At 53.8% G+C, this 27,249-nt stretch overlaps 1 protein-coding gene across 5 annotated transcripts in view; it reads left to right on the forward strand.

Moving 5' to 3' along the window:
* Window positions 1–27,249, forward strand: part of NDST1 (N-deacetylase/N-sulfotransferase (heparan glucosaminyl) 1) — a 54,155-nt gene that overhangs the window by 18,426 nt on the left and 8,480 nt on the right. For 4 of the 5 annotated variants that reach the window (XM_014543098.1, XM_014543096.1, XM_014543099.1 and 1 more), the window contains 9 exons: window positions 9,351–10,242; window positions 16,154–16,648; window positions 19,365–19,452; window positions 19,953–20,107; window positions 20,746–20,931; window positions 21,911–22,039; window positions 22,805–22,987; window positions 23,913–24,009; window positions 25,785–25,908. In XM_014543098.1, the coding sequence (XP_014398584.1) occupies window positions 9,730–10,242; window positions 16,154–16,648; window positions 19,365–19,452; window positions 19,953–20,107; window positions 20,746–20,931; window positions 21,911–22,039; window positions 22,805–22,987; window positions 23,913–24,009; window positions 25,785–25,908 (1,970 nt within the window). In that variant the 5' untranslated portion in view covers window positions 9,351–9,729. Of the gene's footprint in view, window positions 1–6,969; window positions 7,101–9,350; window positions 10,243–16,153; window positions 16,649–19,364; window positions 19,453–19,952; window positions 20,108–20,745; window positions 20,932–21,910; window positions 22,040–22,804; window positions 22,988–23,912; window positions 24,010–25,784; window positions 25,909–27,249 lie in introns of all 5 variants that reach the window. The other variant, XM_014543097.1, reaches the window with a different exon arrangement.

The following is a 27,249-nucleotide window of genomic DNA, read 5'->3' on the forward strand; positions in this document are numbered from 1 at the left end:
GTTAAAGATTTACCGCAGGGCGGCAGGGCCATGGGGAGCTGGAATGGTGAGTTTCAGGGTGCTCATGTGTCACGTTTGTGGCTTCAGTCCTGTCTAGACCATGAGAGCCATGGCTCATCAAAGCCCACAGGGCCCCTAGAGGGTTTCCATGTTCTTAACTTGGGGGCCAGTCAGAGCCACCCTGAACTTGTGTAGAATGTGGGTGACAGTCCAGTAACAGCCCTCAGTATATTCTCGAAGGCTTCTGTCCCCAGGAGGTCATCAGCTTCCGATCTGGTTCACTCCCCTCATTGTCCAGTTGAAGAAACAGAAGGACAGAGAAGGGACGGGCCAAGTCTGGAGGCACAAAGGCGCTGGGATGCTGATGTGCATGCACTTCAGGCCCACATGGATTTTGGCTTCCGCATCCACGAGATGGAGGTCTCCAGATATGCCTGCTCATCGGAATTTCTCATGGGGCATCTGGCGATGTGGGGTGGCATGTGGGAGGGCAGGGGCTGGCATTTCCCTGCTCCTCTGCAGGGGTGGCAGGCAGGGGAGAAGCTCAGGGCATGATAAACTTGTTTCTACTTCACTGGGAATCCATGACGATAAATGAGGGCATGGCGGGCCGTGTTTGCTACAGTACCTCGCGTGCAGCAGGCCCGTGAGGTTGTCGGTCACCATTGTCCTTCCTGTTGGTGGTTAGCTGAGATCTCCTGCTTCTGAGCTTCACTCCTGCCTCTCTTTCCTCTTCCTTAGCAGGAGGCCTCTTCCTGGGGCATGGAGGCAGCCCCCCTTTCTCATGTGGGGCTCCTGCCTGGGGCAACAGAAGCCCCTGATGTAGGAGAAGGTAAGGACCCCTTAGCTGAGGTCCTGCCTCTCTGGGGACCTGTGCTGGCTCATCTGCCAGTAACGGCTTTCCCATTGCAGATTCTCCTGGGTTAGCCTACATGTAGGCAGCTGGGGCTAGCCGCCCACAGAAAGCCTCTCCCTGGATATGCTTTGGGCTGAAGAGCTGGCTCAAGAATGGTGTGGAATGGTGGCTAGCAGGACTATATAGAAGTTACAAGCAGGAGCTTGACGTGGGCTGGCTTGGGCTCCTAGCTCCACCTCTGCCTAGCTGTGTGACCTTCAGTCAGTGGCTTACCCTCTCTGAGCCTAAGTTTTCTTATCTGTGAAGTGCACATGTCAGTGATACCACCTCTCAGGATGTGAGAATTGGGTGTGATAATTCAGGGAAAGCTCTCAGCACAGCCCGGGTGTGGGGCTGGTCAGTTACCAGGAGCTCAGTCACTGCCAGCTGCTGTCAGCCAGGGAGGTTATGGTATTTGCAAAGAAATATCACTCTAGTTTTTTTGAGTGCCTGTGATCTGAGCCTAAGAAAAATAGGAATGGATTTGATGGTGTTGCACATGGATTTGGGGGTTGGGAGGAGGGACCCCTATTCTGGGAAGCTGATGGGCTCATGAGGATCATGCCCTGGGGTGGGCCTGCCCATCTGGGTCTGCACTGGGAGCTTCAGGGGGACTGGAGCCTGACCTTGGGACAGGAGGGCAGCTGGTCCAGATTTGCTTGTTCCCCGCTCGCTGGTGCAAAGGTAAACTCTCAACTCAGGCCCTGTTGGAAGAAAGACAAATTCTCCACAAGCAGGTCTAAGTTCCTGAGGTTTCTTGCTGGGCAGTCCCTGCCGGGGAACCCACAACAACCAGGTTGAGAGCTTGCGAGTGAACCAGGGTTTATGCTTTGTTTGCTTGTACATTGATGGATGATTTGTGGGTCTGCTTCCAAGAAGGCTCATTAGAGTCTGCTTTTAAGTTAAAATACACATAAAATGGATGAAAACAAAAACAGAAAAAGCTCCATTCAAAGGGCGCAGAGAGTGGGGTGTCCTGGGTGAACACAGAAGGCCCAGGGTTTTGAAGGATGATGGGCTCGGTGGCTCTGTGCTGAGATTCCCCATCACCCACTCATTAGCTCTGTGTGCTGGGGTAACTCAGGGGCCCCCTCTGGGTCTCAGTTTCCTCGTCTGTGAGATGAGTGGAAAGTAGCTGATGGTGCTGTCGTAAGGGTTAAAAGTGCTGGGGTAACTCAGGGGCCCCCTCTGGGCCTCAGTGGAAAGTAGCTGATGGTGCTGTCGTAAGGGTTAAATAATAGCACTCAGGCATATCCTGTCTGATAAATGGAAATTCGTATTATTAATGCTTTCAGCTCAGAGATAACTCATAGCAGATTCAAAAGGGGAAGGTAGCAGGCAAGGGCACATAGCTCATGGGTGTGCCGACCGTGGGTAGGAGACCACTTCTGCCGTGGAGCATTGCTTCCTGTGAAGTTGCGGACCAGTGTTCTAGTTGTAAGAGCAGCTGACATCTGGCAGTAAATCTGGCATTGCACGGTGGGATGCAGAGCAGGGGGTCGAGGACTTGAAAGCCACAGCTGGCAGAGTCCCACCTCCCGCTAAGGCTGGCCCGAGAAGGGGATGGGCAGGGTTTTCTTGGAAAGAAAATGAACCACCGTAGGTGGGGGTGGGTCAGGCCTAGCAAGTGCATCCCCAGGGGTCCTTTTCTCTCTCTGGGCCTCATTGTCCCCGTGTGCTCACTGCAGGGTGGACTGCACACTCGTTGGCCTTGAGACTGAGCTAGACTGCAGTAGTCCCTTGGTGGTGGCCCTGGACTCCCGGGTGGCTGATGGGCAGCAGCTTGGCCCGGAGCCAGGCAGCACTGCAGGGCTGTGGGGGATGGGGTGTGCATCGAATTCCAGCAGAGGAGGGATTTGCTGGATATGGGCCTCCCAGGGGTGTGATTGAGCTGGAGAAACTCCTGCACAGCTGGGAAGCAAATGTCGAGTATTTTCTCGGCTGTGCTGTACATGGTGGGTGGGGTAGGTTGGGGCAGGGTGGCTGGTGGAGTTTGGTGGCTGTGGGGTGTGTCTGGGTAGAGGGTGGTGAGGTGACTGTGCTGGGGGTGTGACAGGCTGGGAGGGGCTGGGCCAGCTGTGGGGAGTGTTCCTGGGATCGCTTGTGGGACTATCAGAACCTGGACTACTACCATCCCTCCACCCCCAAACCCAGTGTCCATTCATATACTTTTTAAAAAAATATACTTTTATTTATTTCAGAGAGGAAGGGAGAGGGAGAGAGAGACAGAAACATCAATGATGAGAGAGCATCATTGATCAGCTGCCTCCTATATGCCCCACACTGGGGATGGAGCCCACAACACAGGCATGTGCCATGACTGGAACTGAACTGTGACCTCCTGGTTCATAGGTCAAAGCTCAACCACTGAGCCACAATGCCGGCCATTCGCATACTTTTGAGCCTCTTTATAGGTGTCCTCCTGCACCTCCTCTCAACTCCCCACCCTATTCTCTTGCCTGTGGCCCAGATGCCTGTGATGGCACCATGTGAACATATAAGCATCTTAAGAGTTTTCCTGTGCTTTCGTGTGCATATGAGTATGGGAGATATAGGGAACATTTGTCAGGCATAACCCAGGCAAGAAATCACATCTGGGCTGGGTGAGCATGCGGGGCTGTGAGGGCCTTCATTCGTCCTGTAGCAGCATCACAGCAGAGACATGAAGCCTCAGCCCAGAGGCCAGCACCTTCAGTGCCCAGGGCCATGCGTGCCCCTAGTGGTGCTCGGTAGGTACACAGGAGGGAACAGGGAGGGGCCATCTGCTCCTCCCTGACTCCCAGCGTGCTCCCAGACCTGTCCTCCCCTCCTCGCTTTCTGGATCCACTATTAATTTGATACGTGGCCTTGGGCCAGTTCCTTCCTGAACCTCAGTTTCCAAGTCTGCTAAATGGATAATGTTTCTTAACCTACATCACTGTGTGCCCGGCACTGAGCTGTTGTCTCTCTTAGTCTTGGCTGCGTTTAGATAAGCAGTGTAAACCCCATTTTACACTTGGGGAAACTGAGGCTCAAAGAGGTTGAGTGATTTGCTCAAAGGTCACAAGGTTAGTAAATAATGGAGGCCAGATTCAAGCTCTGGCGGGTTGGCTCCAGGCGGAGCCCTTAACTGCCATGCCAGCAGCCACTGCTGCCTCTCAGGTTGTTGGGATAAAACAGCATGAGGCATACAGACCTTCACAGGAGGCCCACTGCACATAGTAGGCACCAAGTATATGCAAGTTATGTATAGGTGCATGTCACCATGACAGGCACAAGAAGCTCAGTCATTGGTTGCACTTGCTGAGCCCACCTGTCCATCAGGGCAGAGCTGGACCCCTCCCCAGTCCTGATCTCTGGACCGCTTGCTCTCTGGGAAGACCCATATAACTCTGCCTCCTTTCTCTCTGGGCCCTAGAGAGGATTATGGGGACCCAGAGCATTTCAGAATAGGGAGTGGGGCAGGAGTGACTTTCAACTCCCAAGCAATGGCCACAGTTACCGTGGTATTTCCGAAAGTGCGGCGTTGCCATGGTATCTCCATGACGACCAGAGCATCTCATTCATTATCCCCAGCACCTTGGCAGGGAAAGCTGGACCTAAGGCTGGGAGAGCACAGTGGGAGCCTGGCTGAGGGCTAGAGGCCTCTGTGCTTGAGGCCCCCTCATGCTGTCCTCCCATCCCAGCTAAGGATTCCCTGCAGACCCTGGACCCCCTCTCATGGGGTCTGGATTCAAATTTCAGCTCTGCCACTGACTAGCTGTGCAATTTTGGGCAAGTGACTTAATCTCTCTGAGCCTCATTTTTCTCAATTGTAAATGTGAATAATGTCAGTATTAGTTGTAAAAGGGCTTAGCACAGGGCCCAGCTCATGGTAAGTGCTCAATACATGGAAGCAGTAAAAATAACAATGGTGACAATTATAATGTTGGTTTTTTTTAAATTATTATAGAAACCTCTGAGTTTCTTGGAGGAATGACAAGTTTTGAGTCAAGATTTAGCAGTTTCCTATGTGACTGTGGCACATCACTTCACCTTGAAGCCTCAGTCTTCTTATTTGTGAATTGGGGGTAATAACAGCTGCTCATTTATTCATACCCTGAGCACTCGAGAAGGACCTATGCCTGGGAAAGTCTTGGGAGCTTCCAGGATAAATCAGACTTATTCCTGCCCTACAGGGCACCCAGGCATTTGGGGAAGGGAAAGAAAGGAAATTGGTATTTGGGGAGGCCCTCTGTGTGCCAGCTGCCAGGCAGGGCCTGCCTGCACAGAGGTTAGGAAGTCCTGGTCCAGACCTGGGACCTGCAGGCTGCAGAGTGCAGAGCTGTTCATGGAAACATCCCGAGTCTACTCTGTCTGGACCACACGCTCAGGTGCACTCAGGGGCTGGGCAGGAAGCCAGATGAGGGAAGGAGGGGCCTGTGGCACTGTGCTGACTGGGGAACACATGGCCAGCCTACCCGAGGCAGGTGCTGTAAATGCCTCCGCTGATGGTGGCCAGTGGGGATGCGTGCCCCGTGTCACCAGAACGTGCTCGTTTTAAAGGCAGCCTAGAAGTTGTGTGAAATCCCCTGATTTTAAAATGTTGATAACTAATCTCAAAAATATTGTGCAGATCAAAGGGCACACATCTGCATCCTGTTCTGGCCTGAGGTCCTGATTTTCAGCCTTGGCTGTGGCGTGGGGATGGGTGGGAAGCCTAAGGAATGGGACCCCCCGGGGGCAGAAAGGGTCATGGTGCGTGGGGATGACTTCAGAGAGGTGATGACATTGGAACTGGGGTCTGGAAGGATGAATAAGTGTCCCAGGGGTAGGGGAGGCATTCCAGGCAATGGGAACGTCATTAGAAAGGCCTAAATGCTTGACCAAGATTGGTGTCTGGTTGGGCGAGGCTGGAGTTTGGCTGGTGATGTCAGCAGGGCCCAGGCAGGGTCCAGGCCCTGGGCAGTAGGGGTTGTTGAGGCCTCAGTCCCCAGCTGTCTTTGAGGCCTTGGTGGCTCCAAGGGGGATTAGAAACCCTCCAGCTCCCCATCCTGGAGCCCGGGGTTCTGGCACGCAGGCTATTGGAGGCCTTGAGTGATTGGGGTCAGACCTGTGAAGGAGTGCGGGGGGGTGGGGTGGGCATTGCTGGAGGCCAGCTCACTGGAGGCCAGTGCTTATTCACAAAGCTCCTGGCCCCTCCCACTCCCACCCCAGGTACTTGGACTTCTCTGGGGACAGGCTGGTGGGCCCATTTTCTTGCTTCCTTTACCCTCTCTCTAGCCTGGGCTGGGCTGGGCTTTACCATGGCCTTCTCCCTAGCCTCCTGGCCTCTAACCTTCTGGCCCCGCCCTGCCCATCCATCTAGTTCCTGGGAAAGGCCACAGCCTCTGCAAATGGGGATTCAGAGGGAGCACGCAGAGCTTTGCAGTGTTTGTGGGCTCAGTTATTGTCCACATGATGAGTACTGGAAATAAACAACAGGCATGATCATAGCGGCTGGCCCTCCGCGCTGTGCATCAGCCATGGCTCTGAGCACTTCATATGGATCAACCCCTCTTAATTTTCACAGCTCTGGGAAGTATGTCAAGTTTTTCTCTTTTATAGATTAGGAAATGGGGGCACAGAAAAGTTAACTTGCCCAGGATCCCACAAGCACTGGGTGGCGGGCTTGGGTGTGAACGGAGGTGCCTGGCTGTATGAGCCTAGGGCTTTAGGTCCACGGATGGGTTTGGGGTCACAGGGTCTGGACTTCTTGAAATCATTACAGCATTTTCCAGGGCATGTGCATATTTTTTTGATGGAAAATGTTATCTGATTCCCACAAGGGTCTATGTCCCCCAGATGTCTGAGACGCTGCTGATCGCATCATTTCCACACACGCTGAAAGGCTGTTAGTGCAGTAGACTGAGGGCCAGTGACCACAGCGCTCAGGCCTGCGAGGGAAGTGAGGTTGGGTGGCCTCAGGCCTCAGTGGCAAGCAGGGCACCATTGGAGCAGCTCTCCCTCTCCACCCACAGGTCTGTCCTGGCCCCGGGCCAAGGGGTGGGGCTCACTGGGATCGCAGGGCAGAGGGCTGCCCTTATCAGTGGGAGTAGGACACAGGTGCACCCTAGGTATAAACAGGACCAGTTGCCTCGGCCCTCCTGACTCCGCCCAGGAAACCTGTCCCTTTTTGCCTGCTGTCAGCTGGAACTTCTGAGTCCCTGGAAAGCCCACACACTACCTCAACTGCAAGCTGCATGTGGTAGGTGCCCCTCCCTCTTCCTACCCCTGGGCAGCCCTTACTTGTCCTGCTGGTCAGTTCAGGTACCACTTCTTCCCGGAAGCCTTCCTCGGTCCTCCTCCCTCCAGGGACGTTGTGGCCTTCAGGTCTCTCACACGCCCTCCCTTCCCCACTGCCACATCATCCCCCTGCCTTGTAGGTGCCTGTTTTCTTGGTGGCCTCGGGTTCCCCATGGTGGTGGCACATAGTAGGGACTGAATTGTAGACTTTCAGCGGTGAAAGAGCCCCCAGAAATCATCTGGCTTAAACCCCTCTCTAATAGACAGGAAGCCCATAGAGGGGCAGGTTGTGCTCGGGGTCACACAACACATTATGACAGAACTGGGAGCGGACTTGGTGACTGAGACTGTCCTCCCCTTGCTTCTGAGCACACCTTTGTTGTTGTTGTCGCGAGTATCACAGATGTCCCCTAATTTCCCCCCTTTGCCCTCCTCCACCCAGCTCCGGCCCCACCCCAGGCCTTCAGCACACTATTGTCGGTGTCCATGGGCTATGCATATATGCATAGAAGATCTTTGGTTAATCTCTTCCCAACCCCTCTCCTCTCTTCCCGCTGAGATCTGTCAGTCTATGAGCATATCTTTTGAAAACATTTATTTTCTTATTTTCACAAAAATACCAAATGATTATTATAGGAAATTTAGGAAACGAACAAAAGGAAGAAAATAAAAACCCCTCCGAGATAATCATTGTTAACATTTTTTTTTGATTTAGTACCAGTTTCTAGCCTATGCATAAAATTTTTTACCCAAAGTATGACAATGCATACTGTTTTATACAAGTTTTCCACTTTAACAATCTATATGGTAATTCTATTGCTGTGTCAGTAAATGTTCTTTGACGTCTTGTAAATGGCTGCCTAGGATGCCATCACATGCTTGCGCTGTAATTGCCAAAGACAGTCCCCTGTTGTTGGGCATTTGCTTTTGTAAACGGCATCTTTGCTGTTATAAATAGCACTGGGGGCATATTTTTTCGGGGAAATCTTTATATACTTTGCCATTAAGGATAAGTTCCTAGTATGAGTTCCTAGAAGTTCTCTGGCAGGGCATGTCGTACCCATGTGGAACACCCTGGATTGCCTTGGAGCTGGGGAGGGACTTCGAAGATATTCACCCCCAAGTCTATGTCTAGGCTTACATTCCCTCCCCGGCTGCACCAGCCCAGGCCCTTGCACCTCTGTCCCTGTCCCGACGCCCAGCGCCCTGGGGAACTCTCCTGCTAGCCTTCAGCAGCTGCTTCCACTCATGTTGAAGGGAGACTAGAGGGCTGTGTGTGGGGGGATGCTATTTGGGGTGATGGAATTGGGGCCTTAGTATGGGCGGGTGGTCTCATCAACTCTCCAGAGAAACCCATACAGGCAGTATGCCTGTCAGGGGTTGGCTGTGGGGGAGACTGGAACCCAAGTTCTGGCTGCCTGGGGCCCTGCCCACCTTCCCTCGACAAGCTCGGGATCCTGGTCTGTGTACATGTGTGGCATGAGCCCTGAGGATGGAAGATGCCTGTTGCGTTGGGGCAAATAGTGACAGCTGCCATTTCTGAGCTATTGCTGGTGCCAAGCTCCTGGGCTGATTCACTCAGTCCTCCCTGAGCCCCGGCCCTGCGGCCCAGGGGTGCTCATTTCACAGATGAGGTCACTGATGCTTGAGAGGGCCCTTCCAGCACAGCTCAGCCGCCCGTGCCTCACAGCCCTGGCTTGGCTGCTCTGCCTGAGCCTCAGCCTTTTCATCTGTCGGATGGGGCTGCTGGGCCCATTCAGAGAAATGGGGGAGGGGAGGAGCATTGCAGGTCATTGAGAGAGAGACAGTGAGGACGTGGTGTTCGAGTGTGACTTAGAATTCCACCTCCAGCTCCCAGGCCTGGGAAGTGTCTACTGTCTCACTTCTTCCCACTCCTGGCGTTTTCTTGGTCTAGTCTCTGACTCCAACGACTATAACAAATAGCAACTGCCATTGTAGACACCAGACGCTGGGTGCTGCTGTCAGCCATGTACACACCTTGTTGGACTTAATCCCCCAGCCTGTCTTGTGAGCTGGGTCCCACCGGCAGTCCCTTTTCGCACATGGGGAAACTGAGGCTCCAAGAGATTAAGGAGCTCTCGCAGATCATTCAGCCAGGTTAGGCAGCAGTACTTGAACTTGGGCCTGAACACTCATAAATTAACCCCAAAGCCCACACACGGACTCTTCACTCTCTGACTTCTCTCCACAGCCTTGGCCCCGGGGGCCCCACCAAGCCAGCAGCATGTGGCATCCCCGGGCCTGCCCAGTGTCTTCCTGCCTGACGCCCGGCCTCCCCAGGAGGCCCTGACGCCCTTCTGCTGTGCACAGGACCACGTGGGGGTTTGCCATGGTGACATAAAGGGGCGAGGAGGAAGGAAGGAGCACAACCAGCCTGCGGACGGTGCCCCTGGCTGGGAGGAAGGGCCGGCGGCCCGGATCCTCCACTCCCACCGCCCGCTGAGGGCCTCGCTTGCTAACTGTCTGTGAACTTGTTGGCCCGTGGACAACTCCGGTGTCGCCTTCTGCGTGGGGCCTTGGGGTGGCCAGGGCAGGCCGGGCCTCTGGTGGCCAAGGTCTCAGAGACCAGGATGCCCACCCTGGCGCGCCTCCGCAGGCTGTGTCGGCACGTGTCCCCACAGGCCATCTTTTTCCTGCTGTTTGTCTTCTGCGTGTTCAGCGTTTGTGTCTCCGCCTACTACCTATATGGCTGGAAGCGGGGCCTGGAGCCCTCGGCAGACGCCCCCGAGCCTGACTGTGGGGACCCGCCGCCTGTTGCCCCCAGCCGCCTGCTGCCGCTCAAGCCTGTGCAGGCGGCCACCCCTTCCCGTACGGACCCACTGGTGCTGGTGTTTGTGGAGAGCCTCTACTCACAGCTGGGCCAGGAGGTGGTGGCCATCCTGGAGTCGAGCCGCTTTAAGTACCGCACAGAGATTGCACCGGGCAAGGGGGATATGCCCACACTCACTGACAAGGGCCGTGGCCGCTTCGCCCTCATCATCTATGAGAACATCCTCAAGTACGTGAACCTGGACGCCTGGAACCGGGAGCTGCTGGACAAGTACTGTGTGGCCTACGGCGTGGGCATCATCGGCTTCTTCAAGGTACGCAGGGAGCGGGGTCCCCAAGCAGTTAAGAGCTCCAGCTAAGTTTGAATCCCATCTCCACACTTGTTAGCTGAGTGCCTGACTTTTCTTATCTGTAAAATGGGTGTCATGGTAGCACCTCCCTCCCAGGATTTTTGTGAAGGTTAAATGGATGAGTGTGTGTAAGGCACTTGGGGCACCCTGTGCCTGGTGCCTAGTAGGTGCTTTTTAAGGATTAGCTTTTATTAGGAGCACATGGCAGGGGAATTGCCTGCCATGCATGGGACTTGGCATATAGCAGGTACTTGCCTGAAGGAGGCCCCAGGGATGGGTAGGAGAGGATATGCTCTGCTAGGTCCCTCAAAACCTGTTGTGGCAGGCCTCCTGAGGGATGGGTATGTCGTCCCCATTTTGCAGATGCGCAAACCAAGGTTCAGGAGGGTTAGGTTATGTATATGTGTCTGTGTAGCCTATAAGTGGGAGAGCCAGGATTTGAACTGAGACTGAGACAGTTTGGGCTCTGGATCACAGGCTCTTTCCTCTGGGCTGTGGTGGAGTGTGGGGTTTATGCACCTCCTGAATTGGAGCCATTTTGCATTGGGAGAAAGAAAAAGAAATCCCAGTGGGCAGGCCAGCTGCTCTGGGCTCTGTGGGGCACCCAGAATGACTGCTGGGGTCAGAGTCCTTGTTGACAATGTCCTGGAGAAGCTGTCCTTGGGGAGGGGCAGGTGGGGACAGCTGGATGGACATCCAGAGGCTCTGGCCAAAGAACTTTGACCTGCCAGATGAAAGCACACTTTGGTTGGGACTCTAGCTGGGCGCTTGGGGGCATTTGTTCCTTAATTCAGTCAGTATTTACTGAGCACTTAGCATGTCCAAGGCCCTGTGCTGTGCACTGGGCACAGTGGTGATCAAATGTGCAAGGTCCCTCTGTCACGGAGCTGACGTTGCCGTGAGGAGGGGTGGGTGACAGACAATGAACAAATAAACATACCCTGTGGCAGGTGGTGAGACCTTCACAAAGAAATAACGCAGGCCAAGGGCAGAGTGGGCGATGGGTATGGCGGTTGAGACTGTTTTTGATAGAATGGCCAGGGGAGTTGTCCTTGACATAGTGACTGGAAGGAGGTGAGGGAAGGAGTTGTGTGGCTCTGTGCCAGGGGCCTTCCCGGAAGAGGGGAGGGTAAGTGCATGGGTCTGAAGCAGGCTCTTGCTTGGCGTGAGCAGGGAGGGGAGCAGGAGGTGGCTCGGAAGGAGCCCATGCCCACTGTTGGATGACCATGCGTCCCACGCGTTTGTGGACTCCCCTGTGCTGGGAGGAGCCTGGCGTCATGATGGGTTTCCACAGCGTGTTCTTACATGCGTTAATGCAGCAGGACGCTCTGCCACCCATTGAGGTTTTGTGGGTCAAGGAATTGAAGGCTCTTAGAAGTCCTGCAGTAGAGCAACCTGGTGAGATTTGTTCCCCAACTGGCTTGATCACAAAGCCCTTTTCCTCACAGATCGCCCTCCGGGAAATGCTGACCTGGTTTATGGCTTTATAGTGGCATAAAGTCAGACTCTCTTCTTTTCTCCTGGACTCTGTTCCCTTTCCTTCCATGGACTTCATTAAGATCGAGTCAGAGCCCCAGGCCTGACATTTATCGAGTGCTCACCCGGAGCCATGCCCTGCCTGTCCTATATGCTTCACATGAATTAACTCATTGAACACTCGTAGACCATCCTCCAAGCCAGGTAGATACCCTCCTGATTTAAGAGGAAGCAGATAGAGGCAAAGAGGGGTGAAGAAATGTGCCCATGTGCACACCTCCAATGAGTACAGATCTAGGGTTTGAACCCAGGTGTCTGGCTCTATGGGCCTTAGTCTCAACCATCATGCAATGAGTTCAGGAACCTCATACCATTTATTTAGTAGAATTTGCATCAGAGGCCACATCCAGTGCACAGAGCTCCCAGTCTCTGGAAACCAGGCAGTGGACTGTTGTCATTGGGCACAGTTGGTACAGCTGAGAACTTGGATCCCATCTAGCCCCAGTTCCTTGCTCTCCAGGTGAACATGAGGCCCTGCGAGGGGCAAGGACGTGCTTAGTAGGGTCAGTGGCAATTCCAGGTCTTCCTGCTCTTCCAACCCTATTGAATAACAGGAGACCCCTACTTGGTTTTGATCAGAGACCTGTGACTTTCTTCTCTTACTGGCGCCCTCTGTCGGCCAAGATATACATTTTTGGGGCTCTTTCTGCAAGGCCACCTTCAGCACTGTGCATTGGGTTGGCCAAACCCACATGGTTTGTGGACCCCAGGGATCTGGAGATTCATTTTCCAATTCCCACTGGTGCTGCATTCCCAGTTCAGCAGGAGAGCAAGGGCAGAAACGTCCAGGCCCTTGATTATATCTTGTTGACACTTAAAGCAGAGTGACCTTGGACAGGGTACTACTCAAGCCATCTGTAAAGTGGAGCCAATCACAGCTCCTGCCTCACTGGGCCATGTTGAAGACAAAGCAAGACGGGGTGGGCAACTCCAGCACAGTGCCTGGTGCCTGCGGCCACCCAGTCAATGGCAGCGGTCATGCTTTGTCATTTCTGTGTCTAGCAAACAGCTGGTGGAAGCACTTAGTCTTATGTCTCTGAGCCCTGTGCTCACGAGAGGGCCTTAAGGTGGAGCAGGTCTTCATCGGCAGTCCCAGTTCCTGGCACTGACAAGGGCTGCCCGACCTTTTTTTGCACACTGACTGCATGCCAGACACTGAGTTCATTGCTTTGCTTGCCTTACCATGCGTAACTCTCACAACTGCCCTGTGAAGCAGACACTTCCTTTGCAGGTAAGGAAGTAAATTAAGTGGCCCGGCTGGTGTGGCTCAGTTGGTTGAGCATTGTCCCATGCACTGAGAAGTCGCTGGTTCAATTCCTGGTCAGGGCATATATCCAGGTTTCGGGCTCGATTCCCAGTAGGGGAAGTGCAGCAGGCAGCCTATAGATGTTTCTCTCTCATCAATGTTTCTCTTTCCATCTTCCTTCTCTCTCTCTAAAATCAATAGAAACATATATTTTTTTAAAAAGTTAAATGACTTTCTAGGATGACACAGCCAGTAAGTCAGAGCCAAGATTTGACAACCACACTCCTGGCTTCTAACCCAGAACAAGCTGACGCGAGGCCTGGAGAGGACACATGGGGTTCCCAAGGTCATCAGCCAGTCATGAAGTCTGTACTGGGCTTCCCAGTGCCTGGACCAGGGCTTCCTTCCGCTGCCTGGATGGCCTCATTGGAAGACTCGGTGTCTCCTGAGTGGGTCTTTAGTGCTGAGGGACAGGAGGGGTTCCCCTCCTGCGGGGCGAGGCCTGCCCTGGGGGTCAGTCTCTGTGATGCGAGGCTTACTCTCCATTCCCTTCCCTACTGGTTCCTTTCATTGCTGACAGAGTGGACAGTCAGCAACTTGGCTTTTCCCCTTCTTCAGTGTCTTCCAGCTGGGCAGCTGGCTGAGCTGCCAGCGCCTGGCAGTCAGCTCAGGGTCGGGGCTTTGAAATGGGATCCCCCAGTGCCTGTGGTCCAGTGTGACCTCCCAGGCCACAGCAGGTGAGGGACAGGGCCTGAAACACAGTTCTCATCTTTGACCCGTGCTGGCTTACAGGGTGGTGGGAGACTGGGGTTGGGAGAGGTGGCCTCTCAGGGCGGGGCGCTCTGCATTGAGGCTTGGGACAGAGTGGGCAGTTGGCAGGTACTCCTGGTAACTGATAACATCAAATTCGGCTCCTATCGCGGTTTACAAGGCCAGGGCCCTGCAGAGCCTTTGTGGGAATTAGAAAAAGCCCTCCTGCGTGAAGGAGAGTAAGAGGCACCTTTGTGGGCAGATGCAATTCTACCCTGGGGCTCAGCGGGTGCCCTGGTGCAGTGCTCACCTGGCCAGCTCTCCAGGGCGGCCCTAGGCACCACCCGCCTCCCTCTCTAGCCTCCCTGGTGCCCGTTGTCCACTGTTGCTTTGCCCCATCCCACTCATTCTCCACACAGCAGCCAGATGGGTCTTTGTAAAATGCAAATGGAACCTGTCATCCCTCTGTTCAAAACGCTCTGATGGAGTCTTTGATGGCTTCCCACTGCCACCCCCAACCTTCATGGTCCTGCAGTCTGGCTCTAGCTGACCTTTCTGTCTCCTCTTCTTTCCTCTCTTGATCACTCTGTTGTCCTCTTGCCATTCCTTGACTGTGCTGAGCCCTCTCCTGCCTCAGGGCCTTAGCACTTGCTGTTCTTAGAACTGGGCCTCTCCCTCTCCCCTTGTTGATGCTTATTCCTTTGAGTCCCTTTCTCCAGGAGGCCTTCCCTGGTTGACTACGCCAGTCATCCACTATTCTAGAATGATGCACCTCCTCTTGCAACATGTGCCTCATTGAAGTTTTATATTTATTTCTGCGATTTGGTTGCTGTCTCTCTTCCTTGCTCAACTTGAAGGTTCATGAGGGCAAGGACCCTGTTTTTCCTCACTGCATCCCTGACACTAAACACCGTGTCTGGCATGGTGAATAGCTAGGAAATGAACAGGTGAAACCTGTACTGAACAGCTGGCATGTGCCAGGTACTGGAGAGCTGTCTATTCCTCTGTCATTTTTAAAAATTCAGTTACTCATCAAATATGTGTTCACTCCCTCGGGGTGTCAAGCCTATGCTGGAAATGACATAGCCCATGTCCTCAAGAGGGTACAGACTGGTGGGAGAGAGACCCTCAACATAAATGCAGCAGCCAAGGTAAAAAGTGCTATAGCTGAGGCTTTAACATGGTCCCAGGAAGGCCAGCGCAGAGAAGAGGGTATATGCATTGGGTTTTAAAGGATGAGCAGGAGTTTTCCAGGCCAAGAAGACAGAATGGCACAGAGACAAGGACAAATTATACCATATCCAGAGGCAGGTGGCTGGGAGGGTGAGAGAGGGTGTGTAGGAGCAGGGTTGTGAGCCTAGGGAAGAGGAGAAGTGGGAGTTGAGGGTACTGTCTGAAGGTCCCCAGGAAGCTGGGCAGCAGCACACCCTGGGAGGAGAAGGGAGGTATGGGGAGTTGGGTTCCTGTGAGGGGATGGCCTTGAGGGTACTGGGGATATATGGGGGTTGGGAGATCTATGGGGTAGAGTGTCTGCACCCCCAGTAGATACCTCCTCTTTGATCTCGTCTACATTGGCATCACCTCAGATTTCCCCTGTAGAAAGGTTTGTGTGGCCAAAGCAGTTTGGAAACCCCCAGGAACAGCCTGGTGGTCAGGTGTATGGGCTCCGGAACTAGACCATCGGCTACAAACTGGCTCCTCCTGACCACTGTGTGACTGAGGGCCGCACTCCCCTCAAAGCCGGTTTCCTCACCTCCTGAGGCTCATGTGAGGACTGAGTGAGCAATTGCTGATGCCGCCAGCCCTGTTCTAAGCACTTCTGCCAGCATTACACTATCCTCCTCCACCACCTCATGAGCTACTTACCGAATTCTCAGGCACATTTTACAGCAGAGGAACTGAGGCAGAGAGGTTACATAATTTGCCCAGGGCCAGGCATTCTGCTGGTAGAGTCCATACTCTCACTGCTGGACCTCTCTCTCTGTGGTTTTGGGCAAGTTACCTAGCCTCTCTGAGCCTCGTTCTCCTCATCTGTAAAATGGGAATGATAGCAATGCCTCCACCACGGTGGGGGTCACTGAGGATTACTAGCAACCCTCATACAAAGCGCTTGAACCCAGTGCCTGGCTCCGGTAAGGACAGCATATGAGTTAGCTAGTATATTATTGTGACAGGTGAAGCTGAGTTTGCGTGGCCCGGTTAGCACAGGGCCAGAGGTATGCGTGGTAAGCCCCCCGGAAGGTGAGTGACATTACTGTTATTGCACACTTGAGATTCTGTGGTCCCTTAGGGTTCTGGACATGATGGCTCTGTTTCCCCCTCCCTGCCTCACCCCGACTGCAGGCCAACGAGAACAGCCTGCTGAGTGCGCAGCTCAAAGGCTTCCCCCTGTTCCTGCACTCAAACCTGGGCCTGAAGGACTGCAGCATCAACCCCAGGTCCCCGCTGCTCTACGTGACGCGGCCCAGCGAGGTGGAGAAGGGTATGCTGCCCGGCGAGGACTGGACCGTGTTCCAGTCCAACCACTCCACCTACGAGCCAGTGCTGCTGGCCAAGACGCGCTCCTCTGAGTCCATGCCGCACCTGGGCGCGGACGCCAGCCTGCACGCCGCGCTGCACACCACCGTGGTCCAGGACCTGGGCCTCCATGACGGCATCCAGCGCGTGCTCTTCGGCAACAACCTCAACTTCTGGCTGCACAAGCTCGTCTTCGTGGACGCTGTGGCCTTCCTCACCGGCAAGCGCCTCTCGCTGCCTTTGGACCGCTACATCCTAGTGGACATCGACGACATCTTTGTGGGCAAGGAGGGCACGCGCATGAAGGTGGAGGACGTGAAGGTAGGGCCTGGGTACCAGCCCGGGGAGGGGGGCCGGCCGACCTGCACACCTTCCTGTACTCAGTCAGGACTTGGCTGTCTGCATCTCCCCTGCACTGTTAGGCCCTCCCTTGGCCAGTTGGCTTTATTAGTTGCCTTATTTGAAGCCAGTGTCATTTAAAACTATGTCGAAGTATTGACTATAGAGGAATTTGCATCTGGAGTGTGGAGCTCAAGAATGTATCTGGAGGAAGAGACCCAGCCACGGAGACACAGATGGGAGCTGGGCAGGGTCGTTCACCCGCCTTGTAATCCAAACATGATTTTTAACTCTCAGAAATGTTTATATGTCAGTCCCAGAGTTCCTACAAACTCCTTAAACAAGAGCTAGAGCTGGAGTCATACACAAGGCATATTTCAACTGAGGTCTGTGTAGACAGTGGAATGCATGTGTTTAATTCAAAGTGTGTTTACCAAACTAAACTCTCTGTACAAGCGGTTTGCAAACCAGGAAGTTTTACAAACGGCTCACTACTAAAGAGAAGCCAGCACATTAAGACCATCGTGCAGTCTTAGAGTTTTCATCTACTCGCTATTTTACTCAAAGTTATTTACGAAGGAAAGGCCCTCACTAGTGAGAAATGGGGAATCAGTGTCGGTTGCGGTGAATAGAGGGCAACCATAACAATAGCTCCAGTGAAAACAAAGCCGGGATTAAATTCTGCTGAGATACTGCTGCCTCTGGCCGCCTGTCGCTCTTCTACGGATTAGCAAGTGTCAGAGACATATTAGCGCCAAACCGAGACTCCTTTTGATGTTGGGAGGAGGATTGGAAAAGAGACTTCCAAGAGGAATGCTTTTCACCTGCTGTCTCCATCCTCTGATATCACTGTTGGGATTGGCCCTGGGCCTGGAAGGAAGGCTGGGGTGGGGGGTCACGCTCCTGCCTTGGTCAAGAGTAAATTCTCTACTCTTCCTCTCGCCTCCCTACAAGGGCAGAGCAGATGGTGTAGGGAGTAGGCACTGTCTCGGGAATCAAGATTTGGCTCCAAGTTCCAATTTGACCCTCACTGGGTGACTCGGGCAGGTCCCTTCCCATCTCTGAGCCTCAGCTACAAAGTGACAAGATGGGTGGACGGGAGGGTTTCAGGCTATTTTCTGACATCCTAGGCTTTCACAGAGGGGCTGGGGTGAGGCGTGAGGCGGGTGCAGACAGCCAGGCTCTGAGCCCTCCCGGCTCCCGCCTCCTGGGACAGGGCAGCATTGCTTTGGTCTGCTTTATGAATCGTGTTTCCTCCTGAGATTTCTTAGGACGGGCTTCTGATGGCCCAACCTTGCTCTCTCCCATGTAACCTGGGTCTTCGCTGCCTGTCCGGGGTTGACCTCATGTGGCAACCAGGCTCCAGGCTCACTGTATCCCCTTGAATCTGGGGTTGCCCCCTGCCTTGTCCTTATTTTCCCTATTTTAGAGTGGGAGGAATGCTAGCAGTCTGGAGCCATTTCTGTAAAAAATACGAACAGAAGCGCCCTCTGCCGTTCGCTTAGCTCAGTGCAGACTGCACCACGCTTCGCCAGCCAGGGTCCCGTTGGCCTTAAATGTCCTTGTGAGTCAAAAAGGACAGAGTGGGTTTTTTTCTTTAATCCCAAGCACGGGCTGCACTGAGCCTTTCTGTCAGAGACTGGGGCAGTACTGGCTGTCAGTGCAATTTAAATAACGCCAACAACAGCTGCTTATGCAGGGCTTGGCGAGGGCAAGGCTTAGGCTCAGGCCTTCTGTGTGTCGCCTAATCGGACCCTCACAGCAGCCTTGTGTGGTGGGCCTTGTCGTAAGTCCCATTTTACAGAGCAGGGCACTGAGGCTCAGAGAAATGAAGTAACTCACCCAAGGCCACCCGGCTGGAGTGTGCGTGTCCACCAGGCAGTGTGTGGCCATGGTAAGATGCCGGTGGCGGCCCAGGGGGCCAGGACATGGAGTCTGCAGTGTTTGGATAGCAGGCTCTTGGATAGCCTTGTGTGTCATGCAAGGATGTTTTTTTCGAGTCTTGATCCCAGAGTACAACTGTAGGTTTGTTTCAGAAGTGTCAACAACCCTTCATTGACTTGCAAAGCACTGGGCGTGCCATGCCTGGGAACATTGCTTTGCTGGGTGCCCAGTACATCGTTGGAAAGGTCATGGTCCTTTGACATTGGCCTTGCATTCCCCTGTGAGGAGAAGTCCTCCACATTTGACATGTGAAGATCTGGGGCTTACAGTGGCAGTGACATAGACAGACATACGACTTCACCATTTACCAAATGTCAGACAGTTCAACATGCAAAATCTTATTTAATTCTCCCAAGAGCCCCGTAGGGAGATGCTATTGCCCCCATTCCTTGAGGGGAACTGAGGCCGGGAGAAGTTATGAAGCTCTCAAGGACACGGCAGAGCCAGCCTAGGGTTTGGGACTCCCGTTGCCAGAAGCCTGGTGTGGGTGGCCACTCGGGACTGGCTTTGGGGGCATGGGGCCCGTGCAGCCACTCAGGGCCCCGTGCTCCGAAGGGCTCGTACAGGTGTAATGCTCTGCTCTGCCTTTCTGTCATTCTTAATTTTGAGTAAGAGTCCCACGTTTTCATTTCCTCCGGGCCCCACGGACGTTTTAGCCGGTCCTGGGACAGCAGGACACTTCCAGGCCTCCGTGGGAGGAATGGGAGCTGCTGGCTCTCCCCTCACCCCTTTCTTTCTCCTCTGCCCATCTTAGGCTCTGTTTGATACACAGAATGAACTGCGCACACACATCCCAAACTTCACCTTCAACCTGGGCTACTCAGGGAAATTCTTCCACACAGGTAAGTGGCCCGGCTGTGCCCCGCTAGCAACCTCCAGGGGTCGTTACATCCAGCCCCTCAGAGCACTGTGCCATGGGCAGCATGTGGTCTGATGGGCCACATTAGGGGCACATTTGATCCCTGTACCCCCCATTCCCATCCCCCCAGCCAACAGTTCACAGAACAGTCACAGCCCCAGGCAGAGGCCATTGGGGACAGCAATAGCATGTCTTGGCTCCCCCTGAGCCTCCCTGGCTGCAGGCTGTGCTGTTCTGGGGAAGTTCTCCCTCTTGTCACCCCCTCTACCCCACCTTTTACAATGATTACTATTTCTGCTTAAGGTGTCCTTGGATTTTAAGAAATTACAGAAATAGTTAATGTCTGCTCCTGTGCTGTAGCTCAGGCAACGGTTCCAAGCTCTTGAGGGGCGTGGCGTTGCCTCCTCCCATCCTGTCCACCTGCCCAGGTTGGAGGACCTCAAGGCAGGTGGCCGGGCTGAGCTGCCTGTGCTCCGGCTGCAGGTACTGATGCTGAGGATGCTGGGGACGACCTGCTGCTGTCCTACGTGAAGGAGTTCTGGTGGTTCCCCCACATGTGGAGCCACATGCAGCCCCACCTCTTCCACAACCAGTCTGTGCTGGCTGAGCAGATGGCCCTGAACAAGAAGTTCGCTGTCGTGAGTAAGATTCCCTCTGGGGCAGAGCCGGGCGGGCTAGGGGCTGGGCTGGGGGCCAACGGTGGGCCTCTGGCTGCTTTCACAGTTCGGTCTGACAGCTCCTCATTTAACATCTTTGTAGCCCCTGTCGCATGGAAGCCTCACAGAGACCCCAAGAGGCGGGTATTGGTAGCCTCCTGTTAGACAAGAAACTAAAGCGCAGGGCGGCCACACCAGCTAGTGAGACTTCACCCCAGGCCCGTTTGTTTCCTGAGCCCAGGCTCTTCCTTTCAGGCTAGGATGGGGGGCTCCCTCAGCCAGGAGGGCACGAGGCCGAGGCCGGTGCTAGTTCTGCCTGGGCCACAGCCAGTTCCAAGCCCAGGTTGGCAGAAAAAGCCCCATTTTGTTCCTCTCTCCTGGGTGCTGGAGGGCACGACACTGGGCCGAGAGTTAGAATCCCAGCTCAGCCGGTCCCTTGCGTGGAGACTCTGAGCACATCCCCTTCCCTCCTGGGCCCCCTTCCCCTTCTGTACCACGAGGGCTTGGGCCCACGGCCCTGCTGCTCTAGCCGCTGATTTCTCTGTCCCATTCTGCAAAGGGAAATGAGGCCCAGAGGGGATGGGCCCCCGCTCACCCTGCCCTGGCCCTCCTCTCCCCAGGAGCACGGCATTCCCACAGACATGGGGTACGCAGTGGCGCCCCACCACTCGGGGGTGTACCCTGTGCACGTGCAGCTGTACGAGGCCTGGAAGCAGGTGTGGAACATCCGAGTGACCAGCACGGAGGAGTACCCCCACCTGAAGCCGGCCCGCTACCGCCGTGGCTTCGTCCACAACGGCATCATGGTGAGTGGGCCCCTCAGCCAGCAGGCGGTGTGCATACACTCCTTCAAAGCACCGCTTTGGTGAGCTGTTAGTATCTGACATATTTTAAAAGGGTTTCCATCATTTTAGCTGCTGTGTGGAGCAGAGACTGTTGGGGACAAAGTGGGAGGCTGCAGATCAGTTAGGTGCAGGCTTCCAGACAAGAGATGGTGGTGGCTTGGACAGGGGGCCATGTTGGGACGGTTCTGGACTTACTTAGGAGTTAGAGCCAGCAGGGTCTGCTGATGAGTTGGATGTCGGGTGTGGGAGAAAGATGAGTCCAGGATGACTCCAGAGTTTTTGGCCTGAACTGCTGAAAGGATGAATTGTCAGCCCAGATGGGGCAGCTGTGGGGAGGCCAGGTTCATCCATCCGTTATCCATCCATCCATCCATCCATCCATCCACCCTCCACCAACCCACCAACCCCCTCAGTACCAGGCCCTTGAATTAACTGCAGGATGAGGTGGTGACAAGACAGATGAGTTCTCTGCTTTCTTGGAGCCCACAGTTTCATGGGAGGAGACAGATAATAAACACCCTGGCTGCTCTTAGGAGGGGTCCTCCCTCCTCCATCCATGCCTGGAGGTGCCAGAGCTCCTCTCCGGGTGTGGGAGAAAGATGAGTCCAGGATGACTCCAGAGTTTTTGGCCTGAACTGCTGAAAGGATGAATTGTCAGCCCAGATGGGGCAGCTGTGGGGAGGCCAGGTTCATCCATCCGTTATCCATCCATCCATCCATCCATCCACCCTCCACCAACCTACCAACCCCCTCAGTACCAGGCCCTTGAATTAACTGCAGGATGAGGTGGTGACAAGACAGATGAGTTCTCTGCTTTCTTGGAGCCCACAGTTTCATGGGAGGAGACAGATAATAAACACCCTGGCTGCTCTTAGGAGGGGTCCTCCCTCCTCCATCCATGCCTGGAGGTGCCAGAGCTCCTCTCCGTCCCCACCCCCAGGTCCTCCCGCGGCAGACCTGCGGCCTCTTCACACACACCATCTTCTACAGCGAGTACCCTGGTGGCTCCAGCGAGCTGGACAAGATCATCAACGGGGGCGAGCTCTTCCTCACCGTGCTCCTCAATCCCGTGAGTGCTCCTCCGCCTCGGCTGGCGGGGAGGTGGGCTGCGGTGCCTGTCTGCCTGAGGCAGGCCTCCTCGGGCCTGGGAGCAGGGGGTAGAGCGGGTGTGAGGGCCGGGAATTGGGAAACCCACTCTCCAGCCTCTGCTCTGTCCCTGCTCGCAGCATGGCCTGTGCAGGGAATCCGAGCTTTTCTTCCTTTTATAATATCGCACTTCAGTAGAGTAGTGTTAGCATTCTAAACCACGTTCTCTCTCCAGTCTTGGTGTGAGTGTATAAATATATAAGTATATGTTAATGTACATAGTAAACAATATGTAAACTATGTATAATACATACAGTGTAAACTATTTACCTGGACTTTCTGGGCCTGTCTTTCCTTATCTGTAAAGTGGAAATAATAATTTGTGCTTTAATATAGATATCAAGATGTTAAATAGATATCAAGTGGTGGTACTATTTAGCTTTATGGGATACCTAAGTATTACCTTATCTTCCATGCACCACCACCCCGCCAAAAACATGAAACAGAACACCCAGAAAGGTCAGCTTCCATCTCGGGGCTGTAGTAGTTGGTCAGTCAGATCTGCATTCACCTGGCAGTGCCCAGCCCCAGGTCACACAGCGAGACTGTGGATGGCCCCAGTGAACCTTGGGCTGGTTATCGAGTGGCCCTTTAAGCTGAAGCAAGACCCAAAGGTCAGAAGTGGGTGACGGTGGCTCAGAGGCTGACCAGCCCCTGCCTCTTCCCCTGCTCCCCCCTCCTGGAGCAGATTAGCATCTTCATGACGCACCTGTCCAACTACGGGAATGACCGCCTGGGCCTGTACACCTTTAAGCACCTGGTGCGCTTCCTGCACTCTTGGACCAACCTCCGGCTGCAGACGCTGCCCCCTGTGCAGCTGGCCCAGAAGTACTTCCAGATCTTCTCCGAAGAGAAGGACCCGCTCTGGCAGGTGGGTGAGAGGGGGGCGCTTGGAGGCCTTGTCTCAGGGAGGGAATGCCCACTGCTCACAGGCTCAAGCTTCAGACGTGGGCAGGGCTCAACCTCACACCCTCAGACTCTTGAGTATAAACTCAGGTGCACATTTGCTCTCAGCATGGGCTGACTCACTTGTTCTCATGCACATACGTGTCCACCTCCCACACAGACCTACAGGCATGCACACTCACACACAGCTTCTGAAAAAACAGCAGTACAATCGTAAGTGAATATGATACAGAGGAAGTATAGAAAGCATCTGCCAGCCCAGCTAGACTCTTAGTCCTCCCTGCCCTCCTCACTCCAGCAGGCCCTGAGCCATGGGAAAGGGGCTGATGGGAGGGTGGAGGGAGACCATTCTCGGGGAAGCCTGCCCCTGGGGACTGTCAAAAACTAGAAACAGAAGCTGGACTTGATGACATGCTCATAGTTCGGAGCAGAGGTCCACAGACTTTGGCCCTGGTCTATTTTTATCGTCTTCCTGGGACCCAGCCGCGCCCAGTCCTGTATGTACTGCCTGCGACTGCCTTCACGCTGCACAGTGGAGCTGACTAGCTGCCACAGAGACGGGATAGGCTCCGAGCCTAAAATATTTGCTAACATTTCAGAAGATTTACTAAACTTATAGTAAAAGTTTTTGACCCCTGGTTCAGACACATCTCAGGCAGCTAAATTCAACAACCCCTTGTGAATTCCCTTTGTATGACAAACACTGGGCTGAGCATTTTGCTAGGACTGACCAGAAATGGCCCCTGCCTGCCCAGTGTCCCGAGGTGGGGATGTGACAAGGACTCATAGTAAAGCCGTCAGTCGGGGTGTAAGAGCCACAAATCCACGTGCCATGGGGCCCATTCATTGGGTTCTTGGCCCCCCTGACATCCCTTCCACTGTTGTTTTAGGACCCCTGCGAGGACAAACGCCACAAAGACATCTGGTCCAAGGAGAAGACATGTGACCGCTTCCCCAAACTCCTCATCATTGGCCCCCAGAAAACAGGCAGGTCTCTTCTCTCTTGACTAGCCCCCCCCTCCCCCATCGCCTACTGTCTCAGCATGGAACCCTGGAGACTACCTTGCCCTGGTCCCATTCCCCCATAACCTGCCCCCTCTTTCCCAGGAAGTAGGAGTGAAGTTGGGGTGAATAGGAATTGCCTGTCAATGTGGCAGTGGGAGCAGGGTGGAGGGTGGGGTGGGCATGTAATTCTTCAATCTGTCCAGAACCCCCGCAGCCTCAGGGAGCTCTCCCTGTGTCCTGGGAGTCTCCAGTCTAAGCAGAGAAGCCCGGATCAGCTGCTCAGCAAGTTCGAGCAATGCCAGGCAAAACCAGTTCAGTGCAGAGAGGACTGCGATCAGTTAGTCATGTGATCAGTTGGCCATGTCTGCCAGAGGTGCAGGAGGAAGTGGTGACACGATGGCTAAGTATCTGCCATCCACACTCTCTAAGACACAAACATGTACCCTCATCTTATAGCAAAAAACTCAGGACTCAGAGAAGTTAAGTGACTTCCTCTAACACAGTCAGCTAGGAAATGGCAAATCTAGGCCTTGAACCCTGGCCTCTGTGAACCTAGAACATACACTCTTTTTTGTTTTGTTTTGTTAATCTTCATTAGAGGATATTTTTTCCATTGATTTTAGAGAAAGTAGATGGGAGGAGAAGAGGATGAGAGAGGAGAGAGAGAGAGAGACAGAGAGAGAGAGAAAGAGAAACATCAATGTGAAAGAGCCACATCAATTGGTTGCTTCCTGCATGAGCCCCAATCGGGGCAGGGAACCTGCATCCCAGGTACGTGCCCTTGACTGGAATTGAACCATTGAACCAGGGACCCTTTGGTTCTCGGGCCAACACTGTAACCACCGAGAAACACTGACCAGGGCCAGAACATACACTTTTTTAAAAAAATATATTTTACTGATTTTTTACAGAGAGGAAGGGAGAGAGATAGAGAGTTAGAAACATCGATGAGAGAGAAACATCGATCAGCTGCCTCCTGCACACCTTCTACTGGGGATGTGCCTGCAACCAAGGTACATGCCCTTGACCGGAATCGAACCTGGGACTCTTCAGTCCGCAGGCCGACGCTCTATCCACTGAGCAAAACGGGTCAGGTCCAGAACATACACTCTTAATCACCAGAGTCTAAAGTCTCCTTCTCTGCTGGGGCCTCTCATTGCAGCGTGTAACCATAGGCTCACACACAAGAAGGAGTGAGCTCTCTGAAGGAGGAGGGCTAGGTCCTGTGTTGTCAAATAGGGGAGGGGCATGAGTGAGGGCACCCAGGAGAAGACGCCTGGAGCCAGATTTTGTAGCCCTTCAAGAATTTCACAGCAACAGCCTGGAGGGTCTGGAGCGCCCTTTTCTCTGAGCTCCTCCCAAGTGCCAGGGAGAACAGAGGCCCAGGGCCAGAAGGGCCCAACATAATCCTAGACCTAGTTCTGGGATTAGGAGGAGCCTGTCCTGAGTTGGGTGTGGCTGCTGGGGTACATGGTGAGAAAGATTCTGAGTTCCAGTCCTCGTTTAGGGATGAGAATGCTGTGGCGGGTGAGTGATGTCTGCAGTGGGTGCAGGAGTTGGGGTGCTCACACGCATGCCATGTATTTGCCACCCCAGGTTTAGTGTAATTCCTTCACTGTATAGATGTGGAGACTAAGCCCCAGAGAAGGGAAGGGACTTCCCCAGGATCTCGCAGTGCCCAGGGGAGAGCTAGAACCAGACCCCAGGATTGCAGGCTCCGGGCTGGGCCCTGGTCTCAGCCTCCTTCCGTCCCGCAGGCACCACGGCCCTCTACCTGTTCCTGGGCATGCACCCCGACCTCAGCAGCAACTACCCCAGCTCAGAGACCTTCGAGGAGATCCAGTTTTTTAACGGCCAAAACTATCACAAAGGCATCGACTGGTGAGTGGGCCCTTCTGTCCGCAGAGGGACAGGAAGGCCGCCATAGTGCCTGCCCGGGAGGAGGTCCCCGTAGCCGCAGCAGGAAGCAGCTGTGCTTGCTCACACGCAGCTAAAGTTCCTGTAAACAGGGACAGAGAGGGGTGACCCTGGAGCCACGGTGTTGGAACCTTGTCACGGACAGGACACTCCATGACCCTCTGCTTTACTGCTCAGGGTCAGAGTCCAGCCCCTCCCTGGCTCGCACAGAAGCATCCTGAGTCCCAGAGGAGGACGGGCTCAGCCAAGGTCCCGAGAGCTGGGGACAGAGCAAGGGGCTAGCATCCAAGTGTTCTGGCCCGAGAGCTGGCCCGTCCCACTTTGGCTGACCTCGGAACCAAAGTGTCTGTGGGTCCTTCAGAGGTGGCTCGCTGGCCTCCAGGGAGTCGCCTGGGGAGTGGCTCACATCGCAGCTTCCACCAGAAGCCGTCACCCAAGGTTACCGTGGTGTAGGCACCGCGCGGGGACGGTGTTACGTTCCTTTTTCAATTTACATCTTTCTCTACTGTTTGTCTTTTCTTACCTTACACATGTGTTACTCTCCTGTATTATTGTTATGTCAGTAGTTTACCTGGGTGGAGAGATCATGGCAATTCTTCTGTTTCGTTTTCGCTATTTGTCTATGTCTCTTGTTTTTCATCTCTCTATTTACCTACTTACCTACCTGTCTCTCTGTCTATATCTCTAAAATGGCTGCAACTGTCTAAAACCTATTGTGGCCCTGGCCGGTGTGGCTCAGTTGATTAAGTGTCGTCCCACCCATGCACCCAAACATCACTGGTTTGATTCCCGGTCAGGGCACATGCCCCAGGGACATGCGGAGACAGCCTATCAGTATTTCTCTCTTCCTCTCCCTTCCTCTCTCTAAAAAAATAAAAAAGTAAAAATCAATACAAACATATTTTTTTTAAAGTGAAAAAACAAACCTATTGTGGTGAGATGTATTCTTGGAAGCCAGCGTTTTTCAGATTGCAGGGAGGGCTGTGCCGTGACACCGTCTATTTAGCAGCACCGTCAGCAGGGTCTGGGGCAGCACTCCATTAGCAAACACATCAATACGTCTGTGGCAAAGTATGTGAATATTTATACCAAGTAAGATTAATGTCAGCTTTTGCTGCCAAATGGCTTCGCTACAAACATGGGTAAAAGCTTCTGTTTTCAGAGCTTTCTTGATCTAAGTATTACAATGAATTGTGGACAGAAAGATGCATTTTATGAAGAAAATTCAGGAAGAGAGGAAGAAAGGAGAGAGAGAGAGAGAGAGAGAGAGAGAGAGAGAGAGAGATAGAGAGAGAGAAAGAAAAG

Source organism: Myotis brandtii, unplaced genomic scaffold (genome assembly GCF_000412655.1).
Source record: "Myotis brandtii unplaced genomic scaffold, ASM41265v1 scaffold32, whole genome shotgun sequence".
In the NCBI taxonomy this organism is placed as follows: Eukaryota; Metazoa; Chordata; class Mammalia; order Chiroptera; family Vespertilionidae; genus Myotis; species Myotis brandtii.